General features: G+C 47.5%; 1 protein-coding gene across 4 annotated transcripts in view; it reads right to left on the bottom strand.

Moving 5' to 3' along the window:
* Positions 1-13,601, bottom strand: part of PDE9A (phosphodiesterase 9A) — a 52,882-nt gene that overhangs the window by 18,630 nt on the left and 20,651 nt on the right. Inside the window, exons 1-4 of one of the 4 annotated variants that reach the window (XM_074602717.1) lie at positions 10,679-10,957; positions 8,997-9,051; positions 7,970-8,040; positions 3,227-3,311 (exon numbers count right to left, since the gene is read on the bottom strand). In XM_074602717.1, coding sequence (XP_074458818.1) covers positions 3,227-3,311; positions 7,970-7,991 — 107 coding nt within the window. In that variant the 5' untranslated portion in view covers positions 7,992-8,040; positions 8,997-9,051; positions 10,679-10,957. Of the gene's footprint in view, positions 1-3,226; positions 3,312-7,969; positions 8,041-8,996; positions 9,052-10,678; positions 10,958-13,601 lie in introns of those variants that run through there. The other 3 variants (XM_074602708.1, XM_074602732.1, XM_074602723.1) reach the window with 3 other exon arrangements.

Below are 13,601 nucleotides of genomic sequence, written 5' to 3'. Positions count from 1 at the left end.
CTGTAGGATCACCCATGGCATTTGTGATACTTTAACTCAGCACGTGTTCTCCAGGTAGTTTGTCACATGGACTTTTAATAACTCTCATGTGAGGTTGATCTGCTTGCATTTTGCATTTATGCCTGTAGTCCTAACATTTGGATTATCCTTTCTCATTTTTCGAGCCTCCTGACAAACGAAGCTAAAAGAACCCCCCCCCCAAAAGAAATGAAACAAATTAGTCCATTAACTTTATTTGTCCCTTTTAAAATTATTTTGCATATTCTGTATTCCATCTCTTTTTAATGCTTCTCTTCTCTGTTGGGAATTGGTACAGGTCTCTTTTCTCCTCTTAACGTTGATGTCTGCTGTAATTTCTGATGGTGTTGTCTGAATCCTGCGAAAGTTATGTCATCTTACAATTCATGGTGGTCAGCTGGCTTCAAACCAGCTGCCATTTCCTGCCCTGTTTAAGGAGATTCTCAGTTGGTGAAAAGCCATCTTAATCTTTTCTAAAGCTGTTTCCTCAAAACTCCACTGTGAGGGGTATTAGTAGGATAAAAATAGTGAGATTGGGGCATTCCTTGCCCTAATTGGAGCAGGTTGCCAGGGTTAGCTGAGGGTCAGCCAACTATCTCTAATTCCCAGCTGTAGTAAGACATTGAAGCCTTCATCCTACCACACTAAGGAACACACTAGAGCCAGGATGCATTAGAGCTTTACAAATGTAAAACTGTATTTGCAAATGATCATGAATTTAAATGACACTATAATGTTATTAGCATCTGCTGGTGGTAAGCACAAAAAGCAGACTAGCAAAAAAAGCAGTTTGAGGGGATGTGAGTGGGGCTGCTTTGCTCTTCTGAAGAGGAAGATGCACAATTCACACTGCGTGGTGACTTTTATAAACCTAGCTGTTCATCCTTACTCTGTCGTTTGGTAATGTAACAGCGAATTTAAGAATATGTAAACATACAAGAATACAGCTATGTACACTGGGATATTATTGAAGGAATCTATGGACTCACACACTTCTGACATTAATTAAAATTAAATGTGATCCCTAATTGCAACTGTAATGCATTATCTAGCAAATGACATTGCACAGGGGATGACAAGTCTAAATAGCAGCAAAACCATTTCCACTTGTTCTGGGATGCCCCTGTTCCCCCCCACAGCATGGACATATCTCACGCCAATGGGAGAGAGCTTGCTCAGCCGCTCTGGGGTGAAGCACCTGTAGGCTGGAGTCACTGCGGGCTAGTGGCATGGCTCCTGTGGAGCCGTGGTCACTCGGGAATAGAGAACCACAGCTCATTCTTTATCAGCTCCTGATGGGGTCCCTCTTAATGGCCAGCCACCAAGGAGCATCCTCTCCTCACTCCTACAGCAAAAAGAGGTGACTCGTAGCCATCTCTGGTTACACACTGCACCTAGCCACATCTAGCTGCTTGCTTTGAGACCCAAGCCCTTAGGGTACAGATAATCATGGGCAGAATTGTGTGCAAGGAAGAGGAGCTTTTGTGCAGCAGGGAAGAGGAAGATCCAGCTCAAGGCAACCAAGAAGAGCTGTGACAGGTGGCTCCCACACGGATATGGCACAAACTGATGCTGAGCAGAGCAAGTTAGGCTCCTGCTTCAGCGAAAGCAGCTACGCGGTGTGAGCTCAGAGCAAGCTAGCTTGAGCATCTGTGCCTAGCACTACCTGCTGCTGAGCACTGCACCATTTTTTACCACAGCTTTCCAGCATCACGCTCCATGCTGGTCTCTGTCTTTTGGCGGCTGTCATATCTCACTACAAGCCCTTAGTGAAGACTACACCTCAGCTGGAGCTGGCTGCACTGGGCGAATGTAACACTCCCCATTCCTGTTTTTCTTGTTAACATATTGCTGTTTATACTACAAAAAATAGATTGTAAGGTGACAAGATCTGGAACAGGAATGAGTCATGGCTGCTGCTGGGACAATCTCATACTTCCTGATGTGTGTGGCAGCAACTGGGCAAACGTGAAGTTGCTGTAACTTCTTTTTTTTTTTTTTGGTTTTCATTCCCTACCTGCCTGTGTGTCATTATGCTTATAAATGCAGCTCTCCCAGCTCCCTACAACAGTTGAGGAAAAGTACGGGCACACACGTTATTCACACCACACCCAGCACAAATCAGCGTACATGTTTTTGCATTTGCTTCCCATCTGAGCTCTGATTTTTCTAATGATTTTTCCTCCCACACCTGAACAAGAAGTGATGCAAGTCACAGGGCAAACTGCAATCCATCCTACTGGTATAAGTCTGGAGCAAATCTGAGGTTAATAATGTTACTCTGCATTTATGCTAGTATGACAGCTGAATTTGGCCTTAGGGATGTATTAAGACTGTGCCTCCTGACATATCTGATAGCAAAATTTATAAAAGAGTGATTATAAAGCCTAATTCTTTTAGCAAATCCCCCATTGCCCTTAATAGGAAATAGCTTTGATTAAAGGTCAGAGAATTTGACCCCAAATGAAGAAAAAGAGAGAGGCTGTCAAGATAGCATAGTTACGTTTGCTGAGAAAAATCCCTTTCACCCGCACTTTGAGCACCGCAGTATATCCCTCTTCAGCAACCTTCCCAGAAGTATTCATAATCTCACAGTGATGGTTTGTTTGTCCTAACGGGGTATTTCAGTGACACAGGGGGCAGACTTTCCAGCCGAGACCGCATACTGAGCAAAATGCAATTTTTTCTGCTGTTGTTTTAATAATTACAGCAAAACCAAGCTTCACAATCACAGTGAGCCCTTGAATTAGAAATTAAATTCCCAATTTCTTGTTGAAATTGAAACGTATGTTTTATAATAGCATGAGATCATCATTAGAAGAGCTGCTACATATTTATTTGATATTTTCCCAGAATATATTTGAGCTGATTTGAGCTTTAGCTGTTTCCCAACCAAATACCACACTTTGCAGAAGTTCTTTTCCCTTTCCCTCTCTCCTAGTAAATCTGGATGAAGAATTCCCATTCTGTATGGTGAAAAATAACTGTCTTTTGCAAGACCTTTTTCTCTACTCCCGCGGCCCCAGCTATGTTAACAGATGAATGGCTATAGATGTTCAAATGTTAAATTAAAGCCACTGTCCTTAATGGTTATTGGTTTCCTTGTTCCTTTATTTCTAAGCCCAGAAGGTAACTCAATTCTGCGGAAACGCATTAGGGTTTGAAACCAGATGCTTATTTCTTTGGTTAGGTCCAAAGCAGAACTTACCTGCTGCTTCTTGCTGCCATTTCCTCCCTCATCTTTTTAATGTCGCTCTTGCATTTCTCAATCTCCACTACTTTCAGGCCTTCCACTGTCAACAAAGGAAAACAACAGGGGTGTTACCATGGCGAAAGTCGAAGGATCTCGTTTCACAATTGTGCAAATTTCAAAGGGCTTTAACAGTGGGGTTATCCAGTGAGCCAGCAAGCTCTTACAGTCTGCCCCGGTTCTCACATATGCAGGTGCTGCCAAAGCCATATATCTTGAAAACCCATAGGAATTCTCTGCTGCCAATTTTAGATAATAGCTACAATATTTTAATTCACAGAACGGCTATAACGTCTCAGCTTTTCCACAATTGTTAGCAGCAGTCAGCTGTTCTAGTGCCTTCACTTCTCTGCTGTAGAACACGAATCAGAGGAAATCCTGAGCAAAAAAAACCCTCCGGTGATGGGATGATAAGCGCAGCTCAGCAAACATGTCCCAGTAGGATTAGAATTCCCATTAAGATAGAATGTTTTAATTTGGAAGTTCACGCAGAGCGTTAAGGAGCTCTGAGCAGCATTGTTAGATACAGAGAAATCAAAGTGAGAATGCAGGAAAGAGAGACAGAAATGTTGAAAAGTTTTGCTCTAATGATTGATTTAATTTTTTTTTTTAACTATTGAAAATCTGTCACTTCTTTTTGCCAATCAATTTTGTAATCAAAGGTTATTTCTGCACAGGGCACAAAAATCCTATATTCCCCTTCTGTATGTAATTATGAGGGCCACAAGGCAAATAGTTTGATTGTCTGTTTATGCAGCAATGCACTTCATTCCACATAGCCGTGAGAACCTAACGCAGTGCAAGTATGAGAATATTCTCCCTTTTCTTTCCCTCTCGTTGAACTATCAGCGTGCTCAAGGACATAATACAGCACCATTTATTAAGTACATGTCACTCACATGCAATCATTTCACAGCTCATTTGTTTACTGAACTCATTGTTTGCACGGAGAAGCTGTGGTTCAGGGAACTCGGAATGTGCAATCGTACAATCAGTATTCAGTGACTTAGAAAATAATAGTAAAAATCACACTTATCTGGAGGGTAGCATGTAAGTGATAAAAAAACTGCCTCGGAAGGGCACAACTCTGTAGATAAGCAGAGACCTCAGTTTTGTTTTCTTTATGCTAGTAACAACAAAGATTGCTGTTGGAACTGGGAAAGGGGAAAAACAGGTATATGAACCAAGTCCAAAATGCCACATATTAGGAGAGGAAAGGGAAAGGGTTTTGATTTATACTTGACTACAGGAATACCCTCCACTTAAAAATCCCACTTCCAGATAAATGCTTTTTTGTCTAGCATAATTGCAAGCAATTTCTTTGGGTGATCACAATGTGATGATACAGGCCAGATGCTGTCCTGCTTATTCAATATCTTCATTCTGGATATCTGTCTGCACTTTTTTGGGCACCTGTTCAGCTGCTGACAATCAGCTGCCACTACCTGCAGGCCCCGCGCTGCTATGTACCACCCTGGTGCATTCATCCAGGAGAAGTTCATGGGTAGCCCATTTGCCAAACTGTCTAAATGGTGGCTGGTGCCTATTTGAAGCAGTGAGAGCAAAGCAGAATTATCAGACTGACAGGGTAGTGGGGCAGGCAACTCCAGAGAGAAGAGGAGTGATAGCGCAAAATGGCAGCCCTGAGCATTTTTTCGTATTGTGTCTCTTTAGTTTTCTTCCAAAACCTCTCCAGGGGAGCAGAAAATTTACATAATTATTTTCTTAAGGTAGATGTGAGATGCTTACAAATTGTAAAGGGGTTTTGCCAGCTTCCATATTCGTGTGTGGGCTGCTGTGTGAATACAGAGTAAGTCAAGCCATGGGACCAAGCATTCCCATTTTCCAAGGGGAAGTCACAAGCTTTAGATGGGATTTCAAAATCAGTTGAAAGATTTGGCTCCTTGAAAACACATCTCTGTGATGCGGTCTCTAGACAGTAACGGGAAGGAAGCTGAGAACATTTTATGCGAGGTGCAGATGTAGCGCTGTCATGAGCACTTATCCCCCCACACACGCCCCCTCTGGGGAAGAAATCCTGGAGGTCACATGTGAAAGTGGTGGAAAAGGGATCTCTGAAGGAGGCAGGAGAAAGGCAAAACAAAAGCACAACTCTTTTCACTTTTGGCTTGTAAATGATAAATGGCCTTGTCATGAACGCTGATTAAAGGCCCATTATATTATTCTGCAGCAAGAAATACCTTCTGAAAAGACCCTGTGCTGTCTAAAGAAATCCTTGGGCTGAATCCAGCACTGAAGCACAGCTCTTAAAGCAACCTCTAGGAACCCAGCTCGAGGACAGAGGCTGGACACTCCCTTCTCTCACAGTTTTGCTTTTTAAACATGAAAGCCTGCGATTATTTCAAAATGTTTCAGATTTGGCTCTGTTGCAAGTTCTGGAAGTCTGATTTCGGGCAGATGGGTGCACTTGTAGACAGGCAACCCAGGGAGTTCCTTCCCACAGGCTGAGGCTGCTGGAGATGGGATCGCGAACGCTCAGGCAGAATGGCAGCAGATTGCTATATCTCCTGCTATTTCCATCAGCGGTGAGACCCGCTTACAGAAAGAAGCCGCATCTGGGGACCAGTGAATTCAGTTCACCCGCATGGCACGGCAGCTCTGGGTAGGCTGCCTTCCCTAAACCAGCCAAAAAGTGCCGGAGAGTGCAAGTGCACAACTCTTCCCCACCTGCGGTGGCATGCAAATCTTTGTTATCTCCAAATCTTTGTTATCTCCCTCCACTGTGCCAGTGCTGAAAGGCAGCGTGTGTGCAAGGGTGCAGCTGAGGGTCACTGGGGAGAACAAGCGGCCAAAAGCAGCTCCTAGCTGGCTGGGATTAGTTGCTTGCCTGGGCTGCCAAGGAGATAGGAAGACCTACAGGAATGCTTGCCTCATTTGCTACAGCCCGTGGCATTTAGCCCCGAGGACTGGAGTTGGTCAGAAGTTTCACAGAAAATGCAGAGTGACGGAGCTAATTTTTTTTCCCCTCCTTTTTTTTTTTTTTTTTTTCCTCTCTTTTGGACAAAAGAATAAATTAGCGGAGCCTTGGGTACACTGCAGCCAAGCAGACTGGGACGGGTTGCTACCTGGGCTCTGTGCAGAGGTCTGTGCTGGGGGTAGGCGCACCATAGGGTGCCCACTTCGTGGACATTGCCAGAGGGCTCCCACCGCTCTGGGAGTCTGCGCCTGGGGTGGCCCCTGCGGGGGGGTTCCCCTGCAGCTGCTCTTTGAATAAGGACATTTTTTCCTCTCATGCTGACAAAGGCATCAGTCTCACTGAGCAGCTGCAGGGTCAAGGTAGCTTCTGGTCAGGGGAAATTTCAAGAAAACAACTTCTTCCACGAACCAGAAACGTTTTTTTTTTTTCTTCCCCCCAACCAGCTCTAGTGAGTAAGTTGTCACTGCAGCTGTAGTGCTGGGGAAGATCCTGCCTGATCCTGACTGAAATGCTGCGTATCCGTGAGGATGTGGCCTTTGGTATCAAAATGGTGCTGGGTGACAGTGCTTTATCCATACCCCCTCCCTGCCTTATCCACACCCCCTCCCTGCCTTTCAGGGACCTGTGCTCTGCATAAGATACTGAGAAGCAGCAAGTCAGATGCTGCGTGGTGGTGGTGGGGGGTGGAAACAATAAAAAAACCCCAGAAAACCAGAAAGGGATCTCTTTGACCAGATGAACTGAACTTGGTTGTTGCACAGTAACTGAAAAGGGTTGTGTTACTGAACAAACAAGGAAATTGATGCTGCCAACATCTGCAACATGGCCAGACAGGGGTGAACCCCGCGTTTGCAGCCCAGGAGCCGCTGCCTGGCCCGCCCGGCTGTATTTCCACAGGCGCTGGCTCACGTGTCGCCTGCCCATGGAGGGCTGGGCGTTGGCGCCGCTGTTTGTGCCGCGGGGAGCGGCCTCGCCCCATGGCGGGCCCTTTCCCGGCAGAGGAAGGTGGTGCGACTGGCACTGAGCAGAAACACGGTCAGGTATCAGTGCTGGCCGCGGGGCCTCAGTCAGCAGTAAAGGACCGACCCAACCGCTTGCATAGATGCCTGAAGGGAGAAAAGTCCCTCTGTGAGACGTGTTCAACCTGCGCAAATGTCCAACTTAAAGTAGAAGGCAGGCAGCGGCGTTACCCTCCTGTATAACTAATTACAGGGTGCAGGAGCCAGCGCCAGGGCCCGGGCGTGTGAGGGGGGAATGGTGGTGAGGGCCTGGCTGTGTGAGGGCAGTGCCCCTGCCGAGGCATGGGGGGTCACCCCCTTGCTGGGGCATGGTGGGGACCTGGCGGGGACGTGGCGGGGACATGGCAGGGCTCGGAGGTGGGGGACGGGGAGGCGGGTGGTGGAGACCCTCTGCTGCAGGGACGTGGGAGCAGGAGGATGTGGCCCCCGACCCCAAAGCTTGGCGGAGGGCTCGGCGGCCCCTCAAAGAGGAGGCTGGGAGGCGCTCAGATGCCTGCAACATGGTCCCTCCCCGGCCTCACCCTGCCGGTGGGTGCCACCACGGGCTCCCGCCTTCCCCATGCCTCACCCTAGGCTGGCCTGTGGCCTTTCGGGCTCCAGGCTGGCCAAATTACAAGTGATTGGAGAAAGCGGAGGGGCTGTGAGGAGCGGGACAGAAGCGGGGTGCAAGGAGGGCAGCAAGGTGGGGGAGAGGGGGGTCTGAGACACCGGTTCCCACTGCAATATGAAGAAAGGGACACTCACATTCAACCTTTTTCTCCAGCATTGCCAAGTGATTAGCTACTTCCGTTTTCAGTTCATTGATTTTAAAAACCCTGAAAAGAAAACCCTCATGTATTAATGTTATACATTCAGTGCCGTACCTACCCTAGGTACAAAGGACTTTTGCTAGAAATGTCTATATTTTTCAGAGGACTGATCTGTCCAACGCGGTTGCCGTAAGGAAAAGAAAATTTTCCGTGGAATTGCTAAAATTTGTGCAGAAGATACACCCGGGTTTAATTTTCAGAAAAATTAACAACAAATGATTTTGTTATGGCCCTGGGAATGTACTGTAGCTCTGCAACACTTCATCACCCCCTCTCTCGGCAGTGACTTGTTATTGTACCCCCCAGGGAAGCAAAGCTAAATTGATAATGCTTCGCCTAACAGCAGCATCTTGGTGTCTGCACGCTCTGAAGCCCTCCTCCTTTTGAGTTACACTAGTGATTTGCTGAGCTGTTGTGGGATTGAATCTGACTTATTGAAACCAGCTAGAATAAACTAAGGAGTTGTACAGATGTTGAGAAATCCTCTTGGAGGAGAGAGATGTTTGGGTGATAAAGGGAAAAATGAAACAAATTGGATGATTGGAGGCTTTGAGCAGCCTGGTCTAGTGGGAGGTGCCCCTGCCCATGGCAGGGGGGTTGGAACTAAATGATCTTTAAGGTCCCTTCCGACCTGAACCATTATATGATTCTATGATTCTATGATTTGACTGTTCAATGAAGAAGCGTATCTTTTGCTTCCTAAGAGGGCAGGAGCACAATAAGAACATTTATATTTACTACTTGTTCTCCTTTTTAGATCAAAGATAATTGCCAAAATCACTTTTGGCTTAAGCTACGATATTGCTGTCAGCAGGAAATAACGGGTGTACCAGGTCTAAAATTGGCAGGAAGAGCAGGATTTGAAAGAGATATTAAATACCCCTCTGCCTCCTGTGAAAATTTCACTTCGGGCTGATAAAAGAAATAACATTTTAAATTAATAATGATGTTCAGCTTCTTACCTCGAGAACTGCTCGGCAATCTGTCCTAATAAATTCTGGAACAATTCTTCCTTCTCTGAAAGAAATAGGAGGGAGACATAACAGAAAATGATAGAGGAAAGAAGACACCCTCAACCCCCCTGCAAAGTGACATCCTGACTTCCAGCTGTGGTGGTGAGGCATTTAACCAAAAAGTTGTTCTGGTCGTTTTAACAGTGAACAGCATTTGTGAATGACTCTGCCTTCCTCTGCCTGCAGATTACAGCCAAGGTTTCTCAGAAGGTTTTTTGGGGGTGCTAGGTCTCTGAGAGGTGGCTTGTTTTAAGGCAGCACTCTCTGGAAAGGAGACCCCTTTCACCCAGAATCGCCGCCCACTTTTGAAAGGTCTGGATCACAAGGACTGCCTCTACACCATCAGCGCACTGTGCCAGAGTGCCCATCACCAATGCAACAGCTTATGCTGAAAAGAAAACCCAGCTTGCCTTTCAGATGTACACTGGGACAGTATCCTGGAGACCAATTTTTTGGTGCAAATTCTTAAGGATTGTACTGCTATGCATAAACTTCAGGCAAATGGGAAATGCCAAAGTGACTGCCTTTGCCGAATGAGGTCCGCCTTTCCTGGTTCGTGGGATGGACACAGCAGGGCACAAGTTTCCCAACCCCTTTTTCCTTGAGAACATAACTTGGACAGACCCACTGCGGGGATCCCATGGGGATCCCATTGCTGCCTGAGCTGCTGCGGCAGTGGGAGCGTTCACATCGGCAGCTCCTTGCCTCCCACTGCCAACTCCAGTGCTGGGGTGCTTCAGCCAGCACAAGAAAGTCAGCCTGGTGAAGCCCCAGCCCCTTCCCAAGACCATCACAGGATTGCAAAAACACTAATGCAGGGAAAAGCAAATGAGTCCTTAAACTAAGACCCCAGATTTCAAGGGACAGTACACTTCAGGAAGGAAGAAGTACGATAGCAATGTTTTCCCATCTTTCAGTCTGTCCAGACTGTATTCACACAGACAGGGGAAGCGTAACTCAGCCTTTGCTGAGCTGTGAGCTGCTGTTTCGCGATTGTTCCCACTTTCCCCCACCAGCTAATTTAAACTGCACTGTGCTGCAGTCGTTCTCATGCTTGCAATGTGGATGTACTCTTGGTTTCTCATGCTCAAGGAGCGGAAACGTTGCATGCTCTCATATACACGCTGCAGGTTATAGAACACCCATTTATACCCTACGTAGAAATACCCCGGTGGCATTTCTGAAGCTACTTGCCTGAGGGAGCATGATGTCTCACGAGTGCAATCGCCCAGGCAAAACATATCAGACAGAAATACAGCTCAGCATTTACAATGTATTGCTAAATAATAGCTCTTGTACCTGTTGAAAGGATTTGCAATTCCTCAGGCATTAGAGATGTCAGAAATACTTGTCAAGAGCATTCACTTTTCTGGTCAAAACAATTTGGCTGTTACCCCTGTGTCTCTAAAATGGAGCAACCACTCTGTGCTCTGAAAGTCTCAGATCTAATTCCCTCTTTTATTTTTTTTTTGCTGTACTCCGACTCCCAGCGGAGCGGCTAGAAGAGCAAATGAAGGGATTAGTTCTTTTCAGAGACCCATTTTTCAGTTTTCTCACAAAACCCATTTGAAAACCCAGGCGCTGAAACAAAGCAAACACTGCGTCCTATTTAAGACAGGAGGAAAGCTTACCGTATGCCGCACCTGGGATGGTACCCGAGTCCAACAGTGAGAATAAGCAGAGAAACCCGTGTCCTCTCACTTCGGTGCCGCTCAGCTCTCTGACAGTGGCTGTAGCATGCCAGAGACTGACAAGTTCCCTATAAACACCGTTCCAATAAAAAAAACCCAACCAATCTTACTTTCACTCCCTCCCCCTGTCAAAACTCACTTGGACTACTAGGACATTCTCATCCAGGGAACAGTCAGCTGCAATCTGATGTTTATGGATGTAATAAAAGACTTTCAAAACGAAGATGTATGTTTTTATAACCCTAGGGTGCAGTAAAGATATATGACTAAGAGTGGCAGTTCGTCTCATCTTAAAGAGACAAAGATCCATTTCTTTGCCCTGTTCCCTTCTGAGGGGAAGACCTCTGCTAACCCCTGATTCTGAAGAAATGAGACATCACGCCAACATCATTCAGTTGCGCTTGCCCGCGCCTTTGAAAAACAGGAAGACTAGGTGTCCTTTCGCTCCCTTCATTACCCTCTGCCTTCTTTTTTTTTTTTATACCTCTGGGCAGGGCTGATACCCCAGGTGCACGCAGCTACCTTTTCCCTCTGTTGCTTCTTTGGTTTTTCTGCGATTCCCTCTGGGAAAAGGAAATCCTACTGCACATAGCATGAGCAGAGGCAATCCGCTCACCTTGCTGAGGATCGCCAGCTCCTGCCTGCAGCAAGCCAGAAGCCAACAGCGCAGCAGCAACCCTCTTCTCAGCTTCACCCCCTGTTGTCACCGTGAATGTGCAATGTTTGCAAATACAGGTGTTCAGCAAGTCAGATTTTTGCACAATACACAGGGTGTTTTAGAGCTGACAAATGAAAATTAGGAAAAAGCCCTCCAGAAGACGCTGCAACAGCGTAATGCTGGGCAGGGGACAGGCCAGCTCAGGCGTCCCCAGGTTTCCCAGGGTTTGTTCCCGCTCTCGCTGCAGGCACAGGGACTTTGGCTCCTCACCTGCTGGCCCCTGCCGAGCTCAGCAGGGAGCTTGGCCAGGACATCACAAAGCAAGGAGCCATTTTGCCCTCCCCCCCGGCAGCCCCATCTCCAGCAGGTCCAGGCAGAAAGCAGGTGCGCGGGAATGGGGCAGCAGCATTTTTTTCCTGTGGCTCCTGCTGCAGCCGGATCGGAGAGCTGGCAGTGAGTGCTCACCTTCCCTGCCAGACGGGGACTAGGTACACGCTGGGGCAGCTCAGGTTATGTGGGCACAGACACAGATGGCACTGGCGTGCACCCTCTGCTTCACACCGCCCTGCTTGGCGGTGACTCTTCCTCTCCCATCTTACACGGCGGGATCACGGCTGGGGAGACACCTCCATCCTCCCACCCTCCCTGGCTCCCCTCAACATCCTGCCAACCTAAACGAGGTGGAAACAGAGAGTGTATGGGGTTGTGGGGGCAGGGTGGTTTCCACCCCCCACCCTACACCCCCCATCGTCTTTTCTGCAGTGGCCAAGCAAAGCTGCGAGGACGTGGGCGTCTGCCTTTCCTTGCCAGCATCAGGCTGGTGAATTCCTGACACACGGTCTCTTTCTCACGTGTGCCTGTACTCCTGGCTCAGGCTCCCGTCTGTATTTCCCTTTCTGCAATTTGTTTGAATCTGGGCAGTCAGAGGAATTTAAAAAAAAAAAACAAAACACAAAAAAACCAGCCAGGTGGACAAAAGCCTCAGGAAGGGGGGTGCTTCAAGTCCAAGCCCACATCCGTGAATCGCGTCATACCAAGCGCCAAATTCGCTTGGCAGCTCAGGTTAATTTGGGCTGCCGCATGGAAGTCCCTGCTTATGTGAGTAATCCTGAAGCAGTTGAGCAGGAGATGGAGTTGCCCCCATCCCAATGCACACATCCATGTGGGATGCGTGTAAGGAGCAGCAGGCAGGAGGGTTTTTTTTCCCTCTTCCCTGAGCTGTGAGCATGAATATGCCTCCAAAAGGAGAAGAGAGAGATCCCTGAATAAGAAGATTTAGACATAATGACAAGCATCTGTCACTTTACCAATAGCAATCTGCACAAGATCTTGTGTATTTAATCATTCAGGAAAAAAAAAAGCAGTCCCTGGAGACCTCTGGCGCAGCTGTACACATTGCCAGTGGGCTCAGCAGCGGGCAAGGCAGGGCTAGCACCCATTCAGATCATGGGCCTTCTAGCAGGTAGCCACACAGGTCTTGGTCGAGCTAGCTCTCCCACTACAAGACAATATCCCTAGGTAGAGACCATGGGATTTATTCTGTACTAGATAGCTTGTTAGTTGAAGAGGCAAAAAACTGAAAGGCAGGTGAAGCGGGAAGTGAAGTCTCTGCCTACAGCCTCAGCCTGGCCAAGCAGCTCTGACACTGGCGGGCTTCCCCGGCACTGAAGCTGCTGAGCAAGAAATGGCAAGTGGCGAGCTGTCCCAGCATGCTGGCCTCCATCCCAATCGGGCACCGCTGTCTTTGGGTTTCCTCACCCGTTTCATCAGGGATGAGGGGATGCTTGTGTTGATGGACCTACCAGAACAAGCTGGAGACAGAGGTGTAGACAGAGCTGGGGCTGAGCTTGGCACATGTCATGCTCTCTCAGGTCGCATCCCTGGTGAGATCCATAAGGGCTCGTTCAGCCACCTGCGTGCTTTGCTGCTCTAACTTTGGAGTGGTAGGAAAGCCCCTGCACATGTTTTCCCCCATTTAGGACCACGGTGGATCAGGCTCACTTGAGCGCCACAACAGCGCCTTTCTCTGAAACGTAACAGACTTCAATTGTATTTCTCAAGAGTGTGCTGCTAGTAGGATTTTTTCATTTAATTGGCATCTCCAGCAATATTGCAGAGTGCCTGAACCCTGCTAATTACAGACACAACACAGACGTCAGTTTGTGAGTTTTGAGCCTGTTCCACTGTGAGGACACAGACCAGAGC

This window comes from Larus michahellis, chromosome 1 (genome assembly GCF_964199755.1).
Source record: "Larus michahellis chromosome 1, bLarMic1.1, whole genome shotgun sequence".
Lineage (NCBI taxonomy): Eukaryota > Metazoa > Chordata > Aves > Charadriiformes > Laridae > Larus > Larus michahellis.
The sequence above is the reverse complement of the archived record's forward strand: the minus strand, read 5'-3'. Positions and strand labels throughout refer to the sequence as shown.